Below are 21079 nucleotides of genomic sequence, written 5' to 3' on the forward strand. Positions count from 1 at the left end.
TTTTTCAGTAGTGAATTCCAGTTGGAGGAGAATTCCCTCTTTCCCTCCTGAAAACCTGCTCTAGAGGGTGTGGGACTCTGTAAAAGTTTAGGAACCAGTAATGGACAGAGGAATGAAGAGGAAATTGGCATCATGGGTCTGCCACAGGTGAATCTTGACCCCTTTTATGAATGGAGGATGCCTTTCTCTTTAAGAAGTGCATAAAATCCATTGGCTTGGAAGGGACAAAAGAAAACACAATGCAATATTCTTCCTATCCTTGAATGGCAGGAAGATTTTTTGTTTTGGTTTTAACCAGTCAGAATTTATTTCAGCTTATTAGATGTTCATTATTTTTCTGACATATAGGAAAGTCTTTCTTGTTTGCCCATGATCAACAAAATGAGGGTATGCCATGATACAAAAACCTATTAAGACAAATAACTTCAAAGCTTTCCCAGTGAGTGGCATAGGAACTTTTTAGTATGGCAAAATTTAAACACGCACATGCACAACGCCAACATCAGAACTCCTTATTTTCCATGAATAAAGTTAGAAAGTCTCCACACAAAATAACACTTTAAAATTGCAACTAGCTTATTTAGAGGAAGAAAAGAAATAAAGAAAAGGCCATTTCTGAAAGAAAAGTTTATAATTCAAACACAGTAAATATTTATGTTTAACAACAAATTTATTCTACAGCCAAAGGCCTGATAATATTACATTTAAGTATTAGAAGAACCTCTGTTTTCTTGCACATTAGCATTTAATATCCAAAACTTTCAATTTCTTCCTACATGTTTTAATCTAAATCAATTTAATACATTAGAATGATTAGAAAATTGCTCTTATTAATCCTATCTCGGGTCCCCATAAGAGATTAGACTTTTATATCAAACTGGCCAGAACATTATTATTTACATATATTCAACATAAATAAAACAGCATACATCAAAGCAAAAAACTGCTGTTAATTAAGTAGTCAGGCTTGTATTCCTTGCTCTGCACCAGTTGCATCAAGGAATATAAGTCTGAACTTCTTAGCTTATAGCCATTTGCTGATGTGTTTTACCCTACCCACTAATTGAATTTCTTGACCAATAAGGAGAATAACTGGCCTCTGATGGAAGTCTTTTGGCTGTAAAATAATCACACAATAATACACAGATTTCACAGTGTCTAAACTAATTATTATACAATATTTACTAAAAGATGGGGAACTGTGCATTTTCTTTTGGAAAACAATATATAAAAATGCTGCACTTGAATATTATACAAATACGTTATACTACATAGCTATATTTTTATTACTAACAGTGCAAATCACAGAGTAAAGAATGGCCTTGTTCATGCAAATCTCTCAAATATTTAGCAATAAATAAACAAATAACAATAGGCCCCAATCAAGGTTGACAGTAGGAGATTTTGTGCCTTGTGTCATATTTCTGGAAGTCTCTCTTCATCCAAATTACAGTTGACCTCCCCTTTTTTGGAGTAAAAAATGAAACATTTCCATCTAACATCTGGGATAGGTACTGATTTTAAGTGCAGGAGCTCCAAAGCGCAGTATTACCAGATCTGACAAGTCCCGGTCACATAAATTACAGAAGAAATAGGTATCTAGACTACTTGATTGGGACTTGTCAAAAATGTTAACATTGCTTGTCACTAGTGCCTCTGCACTTAAAACCAGTGCCTACCAGTTTTAAATGGGCTTTCTTGCCTTTAGATACTTCTTGATTTTTTTTTAAGGGCGGATCTGAGAACAGAAACCTATTTCTACTCATGGACTGCTTTTGTTGGATCAGGGTTAGATATACTACAAGGACAAAGCTATATTTCTTGTCAGCTTTTAAACAATGAGGGCTAGCAACTTACCTTTATCCACTAATGAGAGGCCACAGAAATTTAAAATAAAACAATATTAGACAAACTGACTTATTAAATAAAACCCAAGCTAGTAAAATATGCTATTATGTTTATATAATGTGTGAAATAATGATGTGCACAAATGAAAAATACATTCTCTTGCAGAGCTAGAAACAAAAAATTAAAAATGAACAAGATCATTCATGCTTGTCATGCACACATGGAAATCTCCAATGCAACATTCCCATGTAATAATTTCAATACCACAATCTGTACAAAGTGCAGTTCACTTTCAAACAGTTTCATATTCTCTTTACATCTCCATTACTGTAGCATGCTCATTAAAAAACACTTTCTTACCAAGCTCTTCAAGTTCTGAGGTCATTGACTTAGACCGCAAGGTCAGTGCAGTGGTTGGAGCCCGTTTTGGAGGTGGTGGGGCTTTGCATTAAACAGAAGGATATATATTGTAAGTAAAAGCACTTCAAAATACAACATCCTCATGTATTTGCCGTTCAAATTAAACGCAAAAAGGCATTACTAGTTAGTGAAATTTCAGTTTTCTCAGTATACTTCAAATAATAGCGGTCTCTAGCAAAAATTAGTCACTATATATAGTAGTTTCCACATATAGGAGGAGGAAACCACAACAATACTACTTCAACATATATATAAATAGCAGTGGAAGGGACCAGAAACCATGGCAGGACATTATATATAACATCTGTTATTTCCCCTGTATATAAATACAGGGGAAATAACAGATGATACAATTTATATATATATACATAAAAGTCATCTTTATTATGTGGAAGGTACAGATAGAAAATATCTATATAGAAAATATATATATATAGGGGAAATAACAGATGATATATATAATGTCATGCCATGGTTTCTGGTCCCTTCCACTGTTATTTCCCCTATATATATATAGGGGAAATAGCAGATGATAGTTCTATATATAGGGGAAATAACATGATAGTTCTATAATGGGGCTAATCAAGACCCTGAAGAGTGATATACAATAAAGGCTGGAGGAGAAAATAATCTAAACTACATCCAGTGATATACTGAATTCAATGTCTACATTATATCAGACTTCTAAATGAAGACATACTTTTCTATCTGTACCTTCCACATAATAAAGATGACTTATTCAACACCAGGCAAGCTTGAGAGATTTTCTATGAAATTACTGGTATTCTGAGTAAACCATTATCCAGTAAACCAATCCAGATCCAAAGTACAGAAACTTGTTTTTAAAAATCATTTGTTTTCATTCCTTGTTATAGTTTGATAAATACACTGATATTATTACTCATTACAATGTTAAATAAGTATTTCACTGTTATTTGTTAAACTGCCATAAAATTGAAAAACTTTTTTCAAAATGCCTCTAAAATACCGTTTAAAAGTAACACTTTAAAATGGAAAATGTTAATTGCTACTAGAGATGGGCGTGAACCTCGGTTTGAAGGTTCATACTGGTTTGTATGCAATGTGTGTTACCTTCCTTCACCTCCCTGGCTGGATCCCCCACTCACCAGCTGGTGCATGCTCGTCTCCTCCTCTTCTTCCGCTGTTTGACCAGTCTCTGGACTTCTTTGCCCCACCTCCCTGGCTGATCACCCACTCAGAGAAGGAGGCAGAACAGGCAGCCCTGTGCTGCTGCTGGGACTGGTTGAATAGGCAAAGAGGATGAGGAGAGGAACATGCAACAGCTTGTGAGTTGGTCACTGGCTGGAGAGGCGAGGAAAGGGAACACGCAACACAAACCTCTGAGACAAGGGTTGTGCCCATCTCTAATTGCTACTCTAGAAAGTAACCTTCCAAAGCTCTGACCAGAGAGAAATGCTTAACAATGTTATGTTTAAAGTGTAACATTGATTTTCTGCAGCACTGCCAAAATCCACTCAAGGCATGTCAAGCTTGTTGTAACTGATATATATGAAATTGGCAATGACTTGTAAAGTAAGGTATGTTCAGTTTAATAACTATGCATGCCTTATCTATGAAGATTATCAGTCATCTAGGTGAGGTTATCTGGAACCTGAGTCATGGCAACTGGACTTTTTTCTTATTAGGTTGAAACATTCCGCTACTCATCCAAGTAGCTTCCTCAATCTGAGGAGAATTGTAAGGAGACCCCTGATATATACTCCATGTTGGTTTCACTTCCCCCTGGTCTGAATAGGGGGCGAAGATCACGATTCAGGAAGTACAGGCCTTCACAAACCACATAAACGCAGTGGACTCAAATATAAAGTTCACCAGGGAAGACACCAAAGACAACCTGCTGGCATTCCTGGACTGTGCAGTCATCATAGGATCCAACGGCAGCTTAAGAATAGAAATCTACAGAAAACTTAAACATACTGATGAATACCTGCAGTTTGACTCTCATCACCCACTGCAACACAAACTAGGGGTCATCAGGACATTAAATCAAAGAGCAAGAACATCCCCACATCCACAGAAGCCAAGAAGAATGAAGACGGACATCTGAAGACAGCCCTCAAAGCCTGTGGATATCCAAAATGGGCTTTTAACAAGGCAATGTCCTGACCCAAGAGGACAATGAACCAGTCTGAGACCCAGAGCCGATGGAAGAACCTGGTCATTCCTTACATGGCAGGTATGTCTGAAAAGCTCAAAAGGTTTTTTGGTAAACACACAAACATACTAAGGCAGAGACTCATCCACCTACAAGACTGGATGCCAAAACACAACAGGAGCAACATAGTATATGTGGTCCAATGCAAAGAGGAGTGTTTGGAGTGCTACATTGGAGAAACCAAACAGCCACTAAACAGGAGAATGGCTGAGCACAGGAGGGGCAATGGCTCAGGACCACAATCAGCAGTGTTTCTTCATTTGAAGGACAAAAGACACTCATTTGATGACCAGGATGTACTCATTTTGGACAGAGAAGATAGGTAGTTTGAGAGAGGGGTCTGGGAGGCCATACATGTAACATTTAGAAAATCCCTCACTCAACAGGGGTGGAGACCTTAGATACAATCTGTCTCCTATTCATCGTGCTGCCCTTTCATCTGTTCCCAGAAAGATCAGGATCACAACCACCCAAAAGACAGATGATAGTTCTATAATGACTGTTAACAACCCATGACAATGGGTAGAGAAGGACTGCAGAAGTGGGATTTTCACTCACCCCCCACGTCCTTTGTCCATCTAATGAGCCTATTCAGACCAGGGGGAAGTGAAATTAACCTGGAGGATATATCAGGAGTCTCCTACCAACTCTCTTCAGACTGAAGCTAATTGGATGAGTAGCAAAACGTTTCAACCTAATAAGAAAAAAAAATCCAGTTGCCAAGACTCAGCTTCCAGATATGTACGCCTTAGTTACACATTTCATTTTCATAATTATTCCAATAATTGTGGAGTAATTATTTGCTTCAAAGTAGCCTTGGAAGCAAATAATGGACAACACCTTGACGCAGCCAATTTGTAGGTGAACTATAAAATACGTAAGTGCACGATTATCCAGAAGAAATAAACAGTAAATAAAAGTCACTACACAAAACCTCACTTTCACTTGGTTCCTGGATTTCTTTGAAAAATGTGCAAAATTAAGCAACTACCATGAACTTAAAGAGATCACATGATTAGAAAGGCCCAATAAAGCTAGGGAAAAACATTGATATTTTGCATGGGAATCTCGGATTATTTTAGATTTCTTAAAAATTCTGACAGTATGTGCTGAAATACTCTATTTTTAGGGTTGTTGTCATAAACAACAAGGAAAGAAGACAGGACGCAGGAGACTCCTCCTGTCTACATCACGTGTGGACAGACTAAGGTCCTAAGATCACATGCACCCCCAGCCCTCTCCTACATCTCTCTTTTCCTGGAAGATGTTATGAATTTCAGCTCCTGGCAGCAGTTCACCTTTTAAACGGATCACAAGCAACTATGAAGAATGTGATGATCATTTGAAAACTCAATAGGAATATCTAGCCACTTCCAGGTTCTTTTTCTTCTTGCATGTTTTGGCACTGTAGGTGTTTCTATGCAATCCCTAGAGCAAGGGTCCCCAACCCCCGGGCTGTAGACTGGTCCCGGTCCATGGCCTTGGAAAGACCAGGTCACTGGGACAGACGAGCGGCGAGCAGAAGGTGAGCAGTGAGCAAAACTCTGCCTCCTGTCCGTGCACACCTACTAGGTTTTAAGTCACTGCTGATCTAACAGGAGGTGGAGCTTCCATTGCAGCTCACCTCCTGCTCCTGCTTGCCACAAGTAACCTCCTCCCGGTCCTTGGGAGAATGGTGTACAACTAAACCAGTCCCTGGTGTCAAAAAGGTTGGGACCTTCTGCCCTAGAGGGCCTGGAGTTGGGGGAGAAGACTGGCTCCCAGATCCAACAATACAACCAGCTCTACCACTGTTTAAGATTATTTCTCCTCTACACTCAATGATACAGGTTAACAACTATTTTTTTCTGTTATTCCATACAGAAACATTAAACTTTAACCAATTAGGAAATTCATACTAATTTTTAAAATGGCATTTTATTTTTATTTTTTTGGTCACTCTGATAGCTGCTTTCTGCAATAAGCAGCATGCGCTCATGATTTAAGATATACACGAGCTGTGCCCAAACCTGACATCGGATCCCTCTTTTGATTTCTGAGAAAGTCATGCCTGCTGACATCTTCCTTACAGTCATCCACCCACTTTCAACAACAAAAATCAATTCACAATTTAAAATTGTAAGTAAAGAAAGAGTTAGGAAGATTATTTTGAATTAAAGATAAGAATTATTATTTTATTTGTTAAAATGTTTAATGCAATGGATTTATCTTGAAAAATCAGATAATTGCAACATATTTAATAAGAAAGTTGCTGCTGCATCTCACAATCTTGTGTATCCCCTGGATTTTTTTCCATGTCCCCCAACATGTGATCTAGTGATGTACACAAAAGACTTGAGTCATTAGATTGGCAACATAAAAACAGAATAATAAGATTCGCATGAGGAAGATGACATGCAGCAATGGCAAAAGCTTGAAAGTTTGTTGAGTATGTATGAGATATCAAAAGACACACAACATTTCTGTACATCGTACAAACCAATTATTGGTGTGAAGATACACACCACTATGAAGCAAGAAATGAAGTTAAATTACCCATGAGTTTCATATGCATATTGTTTAATATACCATTTTCAATAAGGAGGTATATATATGTATAGAAATATTTCTTGATGGGTTAACTGCCGAAATAAATTAATTTAAAAATAAATGCCTTGTCTTCCTTTTAGAAAGACACTCAACACTGAGTAATTGATTTCTTTTGATAGAGTCCCTCTGAGTAATGTACACAAATTGTTCCACCCATACAAGAAGGGATGTGTATTCCCTTAATTTAGAAATTAACCTCTTCTTTCAGTAAAAGAAGGGAATGCATATTAGTGCAATGATGAACAAAATGTGCAGCATGAACTTAAAAGGTAATAGATCTTTTAAATCATTCTCTGTATAGAAAAGATGCAGAACAATTCAAACAATGAACAAAATGTACCTTTCTTTCTGGCTGTGTCATCCGGATCAAGATTCCTGGTTACTGTGACAACTTTAAGTACTAAGTGATTGCCTCCTTGCCGAATCATATTCACCACCTGCCTGTGGCCAACTTTTACTACGTTTTCACTATTAACCTGCAAGAAAAAAGGGGACAGAATTAAACTAAATGTGTGCAAAGTAAGGTAAAGGTTCCCTTTGACATTTAGTCCAGTCATGTCCGACTCTAGGGCATGGTGCTCATCCCCGTCTCCAAGCCGTAGAGCCAGTGTTTGTCCGTAGACAGTTTCCATGGCCACATGGCCAGAGCGACTAGACACAGAACGCTCTTACCTTCCCACCAAGGTGGTACCTATTTATCTACTCGCATTTTTACATGCTTTCGAACTGCTAGGTTGGCAGGAGCTGGGACAAGTGATGGGAGCTCACTCTGTTGCGTGGATTCGATCTTACAACTGCAAGTCTTCTGACCTTGCAGCACAGAGGCTTCTGTAGTTTAACCTGCAGCTCCACCACATCCCCCAAATGTGTGCAAAATGATACATCAAATCTATCTTTAAGGTCACTATAAGTCATTTCAGCAATTAAATTGTTGTGAATTCTGACCATATCCATACCTACAAGACTAATGTGAAGATTAAGATGTGAAGCTTATGAAAATCTTCGATGCAGTTCTCAACTCAGAAAAAAGTATGAAAATCTATTTCAAGCTTTCTGTGAGAAAACTAATTTTAAAATACATAGACATCTTCATGTGTATTTCTTAAAAAACAAGATTCATAAGAAAATGGAATGAAATTGAGTTCCAGAAGACAATGCACATGGATGAGAAATAGACTGATGAAATAGACCATGAAATAAATAGTATGAAATAGCTAGACTGTTTTTAATAGTGAAAAAATTATTGTACATCATTAAAATCTCTAATAAAATAAAACTATTGGCATCCCTGGAGAAATTATGCACATCTAGCACAATAACCAGCTTTGCTACAGAAAAGGTAATACTGTATGTGAGGTAGGTACGAAGGAGCAGAGAAGGAAAGAGGGTTATTCACAGTCTGATATGAAGCTGATTATTCCATTTTCAATTGATCTTTCTATTGCATCAATTACTTCTGAATTTATGTACATTTATGAATCCCTTATTGTATAAACATGCCTAATCAGCTTTTTGGAAGTTGAGTCATGGCAACTAGATTTCCTTTTTGTTAGGTTGAAATGCTTTGCTACTCATCTAAGCAGCTTCTTCATTCTGAGGAGACTTAGAAGGAGATCCCTGATATATCCTCCACATTGGTTTCACTTCCCCTTGGTCTGAAAAGGCTCGTTAGAAGGACAAATGCCTGGGGATGAGGGATGGTGGAGAAACCAAAGCCACTAAACAGGAGAATGGCCCAGCACAGGGGGGCAATAGCTCAGGACCCACAATCATTTGAAGGACAAAGGACACTCATTTGATGACCAAGATGTACTCATTTTGGACCAAAAAGATAGGAGGTTTGAGAAAGGGTCAGGAAGGCCATACATGTGCCTATAGAAAATCGCAGTCTCAACAGGGGTGGAGGCCTTAGATACAATCTGTCTCCTATTTATGATGCTGCCCTTTCATCTGTCCCCAGAAGGATTAGGGATACACACAAGAAAGACCCTTTTAACGACCATCAATGACCCATGACAATGGGTGGAGAAGGACTGCAGAAGTGGGATTATCCCTCACCCTAAATCCTTTGTCCTTCTAATGAGCCTATTCAGACCAGGAGGAAATGAAACCAAGGTGGATATATGTGAGGGATCTCTGACTTAACTCTCCACAGACTGAAGAAGCTGCTTGGATAAGTAGCAAAAAGTTTCAACCTAACAAGAACGAAGTCTAGTTGACATGAGTCAATTTCCAGATAACTGGATGACTGAGAACCTTCACAGATATATGCTTAATTAGCTCTTATTCCTCTGAAAGAATCAAGTGTAAAGGAAATAAGAAAGGGAGGTGGGAGGGAGTCACAGTCATTCATAGAGATTCCATCCATATCAGCAGGGGAGCTGCACTGTCACACTCAGGCCTACAGTGTTTGTACCTGACAGTGGGGCTCTGGAATAGGTTTGGGATACTGCTGGTGTATCACTCTCCCTGCAACCCAGCACTCTCCCTGCCAGGTCTGCCTGAGTTCATCTCAGCGGCAGTTTTGAGGTCTCCCAGTTTACTGATAGCCAGGGACTTCAACGTCCATGCTGAGCCTGAACTATTGGGACCAGCCCTGGAGTTCATGGATTGCATGACAACCATGAACCTATCGCAGCATGCCATTGACTCCATGCATAAATCAGGAGTTATTCTGGATCTGGTGTTCCCGAGAGCACAGACTGAAAGTGACCTGAGGGTGTGGAACATAATTTCCTGTCAAATGTCATGGACAAATCACTTCCTGCTGAGAGTTAACCTGTCCACTGTGACCCTATCCATGGGGAGAATGGACCTGTGAAATAGGCCCGCCCTTGTAGACTTCTTGATCCGGAATGGTTTCGGGAGGCCTTGAGGATATCTGGCTGACCTGATGGACAATCTTGTCAAAGCCCAGGTTGACCAATGTTATTCACAGACAATCCAGGTGGCTGACAAGACAGATTCTGTTTCGGGGGGCTCTGAAATGTTGGGAAGGATCATCCCTAGACTGGATGGCCCTGCCCTCCTGTTTAGGGATCAAGTTCGTAATTTGGGCATTCTTCTGGATCCCACTCTTTCTTAGGATTCCCAGATCACAGCTATGTCCAGACCTTAGGCTTACCACTCCACCCCCATCTAGATGAGGACTCCCTCAGGATGTTGGTGCAGGCATTGATCATCTCCTGGATCAACTACTGCAATACTATCTATTTGGGGCTTCCTTTGAGATGGACCTGGAGACTACAGCAGGTCCAGAATGTGGCAGCCAGACTGGTGGCTGGTGTGAGCAAATTTCATCACATCACCACAGTGGTGGCCAGCCTCCATTGGTTATTGTTGTGTCCTGGATCAAGTTCAAGGTTCTGACACTTGCATATAAAGCCCACATGGTTTGGGACCTGTCAGAGAGTCTTTCCCCAATGTCTGGCACACCAGATCTTCTCAGGGCAGGCTCCTCTGTGTAGCTACCCCAAGAGAAGCTCAAAAGTCATCTATTAGAAGTAGAGCCTTCTCAGCAGTGGTACTTATGTTATGGAATCAGCTCCCAGAGGAGCTATGCCTGGCCCCCTCCCAATACTCATTTAAGAGGCAGTTCAAAACATTACTTTTCAGGAAGGCCTTTTATGTTGATCCCAACTGAATGCCTCGCCTCCAGTCTTGCCTCACTCCGAAAATTGGTTGTTTAAGTTTTTAGATTATGTTTCTGCTATTCAGTTTTGTGTATTTTGTTTTAACTGTCCGTAAACCACACATAATATTGTGTCAAGGTAAAATTTACAGGCCTGAGCAGTACAAAGTATCTTAATGAGCAGCCATAATGAACAGGTGTGCCACAATGCTGACTCATGATGACTCATAAAGTGCTGACTCATATATGATGCAATATCTAATGTGATTGGACACAGATAGCTGTGAATAAGTATATATGTGGACTCTGTACAGCAGATGCATTCTTCTTCTTTCTGATGAGTGTCATGCTGTTATGCTGCTGGTCTGCACTTCTGTATATAGTTTGTAAATACACGTCTGGTGCTGGAGAAGCTGTGTGTGCGTGATTCATTTAACCACCTGGACCAGAAGTTACCCTGCTGATTCTCTGCGTTCTTGCGCTAACATAGTGCTTCAGCAGTAATGGGGAGGTATATAAATAAATAAATAAATAAATAAATAAATAAATAAATAAATAAATAAATAAACAAATAAACAAACAAATAAACAAATAAATAAATACTGCACATTGTTTTTAGTGTAATTTGCTTTATTTGCTTTGTATTCCAGTATTATATTCCAGCTCAGTTACAGATTCAGTTGCTGTGTGGTATGGAAGCCAAACAAAACTGGTGAAAAAGTTTTTGAACACACAGACAGACCAGAAATTGCAAGAACTTAAAATAAAACATGCTACTTGACTAAACAATTCTCTCTTTCTGTCTACGGGACTCCGGCTCCGGATTTTGCCTCGAGGTTATCTCCTGAAGCCTTTTCCATGAGTGGATATAGCCACAAGGCAGTGGAGGTTTGAAATCAGAGTTTTCCTTCTCCTAGATGGGCTGCCTTACATGGCTGACGAGTCCCACCTACCCGGCCTGCTCCCTAATAGTGTGGAAGTATGATCCTACTCCTGAAACATTCCTGCCGCCAGGTGTAAGAAATACACCTGCCAACTCCTGCGACGTCGCTGGAACCAGTTGTATTGGCTCTTGCCTCTCCATTGGACTATTTCAGTGACGTGGAGAGGGGGGATTTTCTGCTTGGGTAACAGCCTATCCTCCATATTATTCTACCCAGGCTTCGTGCTCTGGAGAGGACACTCCAGCTTTGCATACAGTGTTGAAATAACACAGGAACTAGCAGTTACTGGTTATACGTTTTGCTCGATTGGCACAGAGCATGATGCCAGGGACTACTTCTGATGGTCAGAGAGCCGAAAAACAGATCAATAACCATGCACCACGCAACAATCAAAAGAAAACATCTGCCCTAAAGTTGGGAACCTGGAATGTTCGGACAATGACCCCTGGCTTTTCTGACAACCTGCAGGAAATAGACGACGTGCGCAAGACAGCTGTTATCGACATTGAACTGAGTAGACTGCAGATGGACATTGTTGCCCTGCAAGAGACGAGATTGCCAGACATGGGATCTGTCAAAGAAAAAAACTTCTCATTCTTCTGGCAGGGAAAACCATTGAACGAGACCAGGGAATATGGTGTTGGCTTTGCGGTCAGAAATACTCTGCTGAGATCCATTGTTCCACCTACTGTGGGGAGTGAAAGAATCCTGTCTCTGCAGCTCCACTCATCAGCGGGACTGGTTACCCTCATCAGTGCATATGCACCAACACTGTCATCCACAACAGAAGTCAAAGACAAATTCTATGACGATCTGGCAGCTACTATCAAAAACGTCCCTGAGAGAGAGCCGCTGTTCATTCTCGGAGACTTTAATGCTAGAGTTGGTGCTGATCACAACTCTTGGCCCACCTGTCTAGGCCGTTTTGGCATTGGGAAGATGAATGAAAATGGCCAACGTTTGCTGGAGTTTTGCTGTTATTATGGTCTTTGTGTCACCAACACATTCTTTAATACAAAGCCTCAACACAAAGTTTCCTGGAGACATCCAAGATCGAAGCATTGGCATCAGCTTGATTTGATCCTCACTAGACGTTCTAGCTTATCTAGTATTACGATCACACGCAGTTACCAGAGTGCTGATTGTGACACTGATCATTCCCTGGTGTGTAGCAGAATAAAACTGCAAACAAAGAGATTGTATCACACTAAAAAGGAAGGAAAACCACGTATAGATATCAACAAGATTCGCAATCAAAGAAAAGTGGAGGAATTTGCCCAAGCGCTTCAGGAAACCCTTCCAGGCCCGGTTGATGCGAATGCACCTGAACGATGGGAACACTTCAAGAACGCTGTTTATAACACTGCCTTGTCCACATTTGGCAAGAAGACCAAAAAGACGGCTGACTGGTTCGAAGCCCATTCAGAGGAGCTGATTCCAGCCATCGAGGATAAGAGGAGAGCTCTAGCAGCATACAAAGCCTGTCCTAGTGAGTACAACTTGCAGGCTCTTCGAGCTGCTCGTAGCCAAGTCCAACAGACTGCCAGGAGATGTTCCAATGACTATTGGCTTCAGCTCTGCTCTCAGATACAGATAGCAGCGGACACAGGTAACATCAAGGGAATGTATGATGGTATCAAGCAGGCTTTAGGTCCAATACAGAAGAAATCTGCTCCCTTGAAGTCTACTACAGGCGTGATCATCCAGGATCGAGCACAGCAGATGGAACGCTGGGTACAGCACTACTCTGAGCTATATTCTAAAGAGAATGTAGTAACGGAAGAGGCACTAAATAACATTGAGTGCCTGCCTCTCTTGGAAGAGCTGGACAGTGAACCAACTTTAGCAGAAATAAAAGCAGCCTTGGATTCCCTTGCCTCTGGCAAGGCACCTGGAAAGGACAACATCCCCGTTGAAGTTTTGAAGTGTTGTAAAGAGATCATCACCACTGAGCTGTATGAACTCTTTTCTCTTTGCTGGAGAGAAGGTGGAGTACCACAGGACATGAAGGACGCAAACATCATCACATTGTATAAGAACAAAGGCGACAGGGGTGACTGCAATAACTACCGTGGTATCTCTCTTCTCAGCGTTGTAGGGAAGCTGCTGGCCCATGTTGTGCTGAAGAGACTTCAGGTGCTTGCAGACAGAGTGTATCCAGAATCACAGTGTGGTTTTCGAGCTAACAGATCCACCACTGACATGGTATTCTCCCTTCGACAGCTGCAGGAGAAATGCAGGGAACAACAACAGCCACTCTTTGTGGCCTTCATAGATCTCACAAAGGCCTTTGACTTGGTTAGCAGGGACGGACTTTTTAAAATACTTCCCAAGATTGGATGTCCACCTCAACTCCTTAATATCATCAGGTCCTTTCATGAGGAAATGAAGGGCACTGTAGTTTTTGATGGCTCAACATCAGATCCCTTTGACATCCGAAGCGGAGTAAAACAAGGCTGTGTCCTTGCGCCAACCCTGTTTGGGATCTTCTTTGCTGTCATGCTGAAGCAGGCCTTTGGAACTGCAACAGAAGGTGTCTATCTCCGGACTAGATCAGATGGAAAGCTCTTTAATCTCACTAGATTGAGAGCGAAGACCAAAGTCCAACTGAAATGCATGCGGGACTTCCTCTTTGCTGATGATGCAGCCATTGTTGCCCACTCTGCTGAAGACCTCCAACAACTCATAAATCATTTTAGCAAGGCCTGCCAAGACTTTGGACTAACTATCAGCCTGAAGAAAACACAAGTCATGTGCCAGGGCGTGGACTCACCTCCCTCTATTACTATCTCCATGCAAGAACTGGAGGTTGTTCATGAATTTGTGTACCTTGGCTCAACAATCTCTGACACTCTCTCCCTAGATGTCGAGCTGGATAAACGCATTGGGAAAGCAGCTACCATGTTCTCTAGACTCACAAAGAGAGTATGGCTCAATAAGAAACTGACAACACATACCAAGATCCAGGTCTATAGAGCCTGTGTCCTGAGCACACTCCTATACTGCAGCGAGTCCTGGACCCTTTGTGCACGGCAGGAGAGGAAGCTGAACACCTTCCATATGCGTTGTCTCCGACGCATTTTTGGTATCACCTGGCAGGACAAAGTTCCAAATAGAGTAGTCCTAGAACGAGCTGGAATTTTCAGCATGTATACAATATTGAAACAGCGCCGTCTACGTTGGCTTGGGCACGTCGTGAGAATGGCTGATGGTCGGATTCCAAAAGATCTCCTGTATGGAGAATTAGTGCAGGGAAGCCGCCCCCGAGGGAGACCACAGCTGCGTTACAAGGACATCTGCAAGCGGGATCTGAAGGCCTTAGGAATGGACCTCAACAGATGGGAAACCTTGACGTCTGAGCGTTCAGCCTGGAGGCAGGCGGTGCATCATGGCCTCTCCCAATTTGAAGAGACCCTTGCCCAGCAGGCCGAGGCAAAGAGGCAGTCCCAAAACAAGCAAAACCAGGGAGCTGGACAGGGGACAGATTGGATTTGTCTCCAGTGTGGAAGGGATTGTCACTCTCGAATTGGCCTTCTCAGCCACACAAGACACTGTTCCAAGACCTCCATACAGAGCACGATACCATAGTCTCTTGAGACTGAAGGATGCCTACTACTCTCTCTTTCAATGCTGATCGGCACTGCCTGTGTAGTGAAGAGGTGGGAAGAGTTCCACCTTGCAGTTTCATGGGATTTCTTCTGTGTCTGACATCTAGTGTATATTGTGTATATTTTAAATTGTTTGCTATTTGTATGTTGTGAGCCACCCAGAGTAGACCATGGCTAGATGGGCGGCATATAAATGCAATAAATAAATAAATAAATAAATAAATAAACAAACAAACAAACAAACAAATAAATAAATAAATAAATAAATAAATAAATAAAATAGTGTAATAACTTGACTGCTCTGCTAACACATTTCCCAACATATCCATATACAAGCCAGGTAGCAGGTGGTGCAGAAAGAAGGAGAGAGTGCATGGAGTCTAAGCCTGGAAAAAGCTAATAAAATACCATTATAGTTACTAGTACACTGGATGAAGTCTCAAAGAATCAATATACTTTCCCCAACTCTCCAAAGAGGGAGACAAATAATAGGATGAGTGGTGCTGTATGCACACAATAAACATTTAGAATGTGAAACTGATATTTCATCTATATTTCATTTAATTTCATTCTGTCTCTTAATGTCTAATGAAGTGGTCATGTCCACGAAAACTTACATTAAAATATAATGGTTATTCTTTAAGGTGCCACATCTTTTGTCTTTTTTGTATTGTTTTGTTTCTTTGGATTTTGCCTGATATGCAAAGAGAAAGTTTGTCTTTTTGTGTGAGATGTGGATTTAAAGCCTTAATACTCATATCTACCCATATAGCTGGAACCAGGTTATATGGCATTTATGTGTAATATGCTTGTACAACTGTGATGCACCAAAGTGCCATCAGTGAAGGAATAGTTGACAAGTACATACACTTGGCCTGACTATGGGATTTGGAGCAAGACAGGAATTGGGTGCCAGCACTGCCACTTGTCAGTCTTGTTGCACAAGCACATACGGTGGGAGCTATGATTCAGTAATACAACCCATGCAAAAAGTCCAAAACATAAACTTCAACATCTTCAAATATGGCTATAGAAAGAATTCTGCTCTCAACCCTGGAAAGATGCTCTAGATCAGTGGTTCTCAAACTGGGGTCCCCAGATGTTCTTGGACTGTAATTCCCAGAAGCCTTTATTACTTGTTGTACTAGCCAGGATTTCCAAAAACATGTGAGGACCCCTAGTTTGAGAACTGCTGCTCTAGATCAATGGTTCCCAACTTTGGGTAACCCAGGTGTTCTTGGACTGCAACTCCCAGCCAGCATAGCTGGTGGTCAAGGCTTCTGGGAATTGCAGTCCAAAAACACCTGAGTAACCCAAGGTTAAGAACCACTGAACTAGAGCAGTTACTGCATCTACAGTGTTCCTAAAATGAATTCAAATAACAGATATATGGTTACCCAAAGTTGTCAACCACTGCTCTAGATCAGTGGTTCTCTCTGAACACTCTCATCCAGAGGACAGGAAAGGTAGCATGATGGAGTGGCTATAAGAAAGATCCTGGATGAGGATTCCATGACACACGGCCACCAAAAAATTGTGTCTTTCTCCCAGCTCTGGGCTGCCATGGTACTAGTTCTGCCACATTTTACCCAAATTCTGGGTCATTAATTGGGCTTCTCTTTGTGCCTGTTTTTACTGTCAGCTGACCTTGAAACATATCTGGCCCCTCTCCGAACACCTTCCCCCAAAACCTTTTGACATTAACAGCTCCTCCTCTCTCAGGTTTCCATCACGACATCTCAGGTGGTAAGATGCTGTTTTGTGTTTAGTCATTTAGTCGTGTCCGACTCTTCGTGACCCCATGGACCAGAGCACGCCAGGCCCTCCTGTCTTCTACTGCCTCCCGGAGTTGTGTCAGGTTCATGTTGGTTGCTTCGCAGACACTGTCCAGCCATCTCATCCTCGGTCGTCCCCTTCTCCTCTTGCCATCACACTTTCCCAACATCAGGGTCTTTTCCAGGGAGTCTTTTCTTCTCATTAGATGGCCAAAGTACTGGAGCCTCAGCTTCAGGATCTGTCCTTCCAGTGAGCACTCAGGGTTGATTTCCTTTAGAACTGATAGGTTTGTTCTCCTTGCAGTCCAGGGGATTCTCAAGAGCCTCCTCCAGCACCACAATTCAAAGGCATCAATTCTTCAGCGGTCTGCTTTCTTTATGGTCCAGCTCTAACTTCCATACATCACGACAGGAAAAACCATAGCTTTGACTATTCGGACTTTTGTTGGCAAGGTGATGTCTCTGCTTTTCAAGATGCTGTCCAGATTTGTCATCGCTTTCCTCCCAAGAAGAAGGCGCCTTTTAATTTCAGGGCTGCTGTCTCCATCTGCAGTGATCATGGAGCCCAGGAAGATAAAATTTGACACTGCCTCCATATCTTCCCCTTCTATTTCCCAGGAGGTGATGGGACCAGTGGCCATGATCTTAGTTTTTTTGATGTTGAGTTTCAGACCGTTTTTTGCACTCTCCTCTTTCACTCTCATTACAAGGTTCTTTAATTCCTCCTCACTTTCTGCCATCAGAGTGGTATCATCTGCATATCGGAGGTTGTTGATATTTCTTCCGGCAATCTTAATTCCGGCTTGGGTTTCATCCTGTCCAGCCTTCCGCATGATGTATTCTGCATATAAGTTAAATAAGCTGGGGGACAATATACAGCCTTGCCGTACTCCTTTCCCAATTTTGAACCACTCAGTTGTTCCATGACCAGTTCTAACTGTTGCCTCCTGTCCCACATATAGGTTTCTCAGGAGACAGATAAAGTGGTCAGGCACTCCCATTTCTTTAAGAACTTGCCATAGTTTGCTGTGGTCCACACAGTCAAAGGCTTTCGCATAGTCAATGAAGCAGAAGTAGATATTTTTCTGGAACTCTCTGGCTTTCTCCATAATCCAGCGCAAGTTAGCAATTTGGTCTCGAGTTCCTCTGCCTCTTCGGAATCCAGCTTGTACTTCTGGGAGTTCTTGGTCCACATACTGCTGAAGCCTACCTTGTAGGATTTTGAGCATAACCTTGCTAGCGTGCGAAATGAGTGCAATTGTACGGTAGTTGGAGCATTCTTTGGCACTGCCTTTCTTTGGGATTGGGATGTAGACTGATCTTTTCCAATCCTCTGGCCACTGTTGAGTTTTCCAAACTTGCTGGCATATTGAATGTAGCACCTTAACAGCATCATCTTTCAAGATTTTAAATAGTTCAACTGGAATGCCATCACCTCCACTGGCCTTGTTGTTAGCCAGGCTTTCTAAGGCCCACTTGACTTCGCTCTCCAGGATGTCTGGCTCAAGGTCAGCAACTACATTGTCTGGGTTGTTCGGGATATCCACATCTTTCTGATATAATTCCTCTGTGTATTCTTGCCACCTCTTCTTGACGTCTTCTGCTTCTGTTAGGTCCCTCCCATTTTTGTCTTTTATCATGTTCATCTTTGCGCAAAATGTTCCTCTAATATGTCCAATTTTCCTGAACAGATCTCTGGTCTTTCCTTTTCTGTTATCTTCCTCTATTTCTTTGCATTGTTCATTTAAGAAGGCCCTCTTGTCTCTCCTTGCTATTCTTTGGAAGTCTGCATTCAAGTTTCTGTAACTTTCCCTGTCTCCCTTGCATTTTGCTTCCCTTCTCCTCTCTGCTATTTCTAAGGCCTCGTTGGACAGCCACTTTGCTTTCTTGCATTTCCTTTTCTTTGGGATGGTTTTCGTTGCTGCCTCCTGGACAATGTTACGAGCCTCTATCCAAAGTTCTTCAGGCACTCTGTCCACCAAATCTAGTTCCTTAAATCTGTTCTTTACTGGACAACACTACAAAAAAACACTACAAAAAAAAGTTAAAATATACACAACTTTCACCATCCAAATAAGATGGTAAGATGCTGCTGACCCAGTATTCCTGAACACCATGAATATTTGAGGTATCTGGCATGCTTAGTATCTGGCCTTACAGATAAGAACTATATTCTAGGCTAGGGAATGCTAACTATATACAGTATCTTTAGTACCTCTAGCTGTCACAAAATGCTACCTGTTTCAGTGTCACAGAAAATATTGGGCCCACAGCCTTTTCAGAATATGTTAAGAAACTACGACATAGATGTTTTGACTTCCTGAAGTACCCCTTAACTTCAACATATGTCTGCCTTTAAGCCTGTGACTGATCATTATCTTTCTTATCATTGTTTACTCCTCTTCATTTTCTAGGTGGTGCTTCCACAATACCTAAACCCTTAAAATGTGTGTTTGCCTCTCTCTCTCTCCCTCTCTCTCTCTCTCTCTCTCTCTCTGTGTGTGTGTGTGTGTGTGTGTGTGTGTGTGTGTGTGTGTATGCAGCTGTACAATAGATCAACAGACAATTAATTACTCCCTTTAGTATAAAAAGTGACAAACGGTTTTAAAAGTGTACCATCTGTTGGCATCATTACATATAATTATAATATTTAACATTCGGTCTGTGAACAAATTGTTATGAGATAATGGTTTCATTTATAATTGTTTTCATTTAAGACATAAGACATAAGACATAAGAAATTTATTTGTCATTGCGCTCACAAGTGGGTGCAACGAAATGAGGTGCTCTTCCCCAAGGTAAAACTGGACAACACTACAAAAAAAAAAGTTAAAATATACACAACTTTCACCATCCAAATATAGATACCCTGTTTTCTCTCAGCAATTAAAATTCCACCAAAAACCTATGGCCCCGCATTTAAACTCAATACTGCACTTGGGTAAAAACTGTTCTTGAATCTGCTTGTCCTTGCTTTCAATACCCTGAATCTCCTTCCTGATGGTAATAATTTAAACAGCTGATGTCCCGGATGAGAGGAGTCTTTCAGTATGTTAGATAACTTCCTCTTACATCTGTTCTTATACAATTCTTCCAAAGAGGGGAGTGAACAGCCAATGATGTTTTGGGCCATCTTAATCACCCTTTGAATTGCCTTTTTCTCTGCCACTGTGCAGCTCGTGAACCATACACAGAGACAGTAGGATAATATGCTCTCAATCGAACTCCGATAGAAGGTGATTAACAAACTCTCAGTCAATTGTTGCTTTCTAAGAATCCTTAGAAAATACAACCGTTGTTGTGCCTTCCTGATTAACGCAGCGGTGTTTGCACTCCAAGTCAGGTCATTTGTTATGATAGTCCCAAGAAACTTACATTCAACCACCTGTTCCACACAAACTCCATCTATATACAGTGGCTGAATGTCTGCTCTTTTTTTCCTATAGTCCACTATGAATTCCTTGGTTTTTTGGATGTTAAATAAAAGATTGTTTTTTTTGCACCAGCGGGATAGCTGTAATACCTCGTCCCGATACGCAGACTCATCATCCCCAGAGATAAGTCCTACTAGTGTAGTATCGTCTGCAAATTTGATAATCCTATTACTGGGATGGTTATTGGTGCAATCCGATGAATAAATGGAGAAATTTCTGTCCTTGAACACTTGAGGAAATACAGCAATGACTGAACATGAAAAATAGCATTGTTACAAAGTTGTAGATTGTATGGATTGTGAGATACATAATAATCAATAAATTGTGTCAAGTTCTGGTTCTGAGTAAGAATGTAACATTCAAAAAAAGGTCAATAGCTGTCAGGCTTTTTTCCCTTACATGAGAGTGAAAAGATCAGTTTCTCCAGCAACATTGTTACAAAAAAACTGTGATATTAACAAGAGACTTGACCAGTAGTAAAACTTTTGCATTTTGCACAAAATGTAATGTTTTCTCCAAAAATACAGCGAGATGAGACAAAAAACACCCCCATTTTTGCAAAAATTTGGTAAAATGTGAAAAATACACAAAAATTCTTGCAATATCATCAAATGGGGAAAAAGCTTGAGAACA

The 21079-nt window shown here is 41.1% G+C and overlaps 1 protein-coding gene and 1 long non-coding RNA gene across 14 annotated transcripts in view; one reads left to right on the forward strand and one right to left on the reverse strand.

Moving 5' to 3' along the window:
* SHANK2 (SH3 and multiple ankyrin repeat domains 2) overlaps nucleotides 1-21079 on the reverse strand; it is a 498212-nt gene that overhangs the window by 50412 nt on the left and 426721 nt on the right. For all 13 annotated transcript variants that reach the window (XM_078383277.1, XM_020782848.3, XM_072985922.2 and 10 more), the window contains 2 exons: nucleotides 7395-7530; nucleotides 2209-2289 (listed from right to left, as the gene is read on the reverse strand). In XM_078383277.1, the coding sequence (XP_078239403.1) occupies nucleotides 2209-2289; nucleotides 7395-7530 (217 nt within the window). The remainder of the gene's footprint in view (nucleotides 1-2208; nucleotides 2290-7394; nucleotides 7531-21079) is intronic.
* On the forward strand, nucleotides 3573-6529 carry LOC144585953 (uncharacterized). Its single transcript, XR_013540597.1, has 2 exons — nucleotides 3573-6174; nucleotides 6353-6529. It is a non-coding gene; the product is annotated as an uncharacterized LOC144585953 (long non-coding RNA).

The sequence above is a fragment of the Pogona vitticeps genome, chromosome 1, assembly GCF_051106095.1.
Source record: "Pogona vitticeps strain Pit_001003342236 chromosome 1, PviZW2.1, whole genome shotgun sequence".
NCBI lineage: Eukaryota > Metazoa > Chordata > Lepidosauria > Squamata > Agamidae > Pogona > Pogona vitticeps.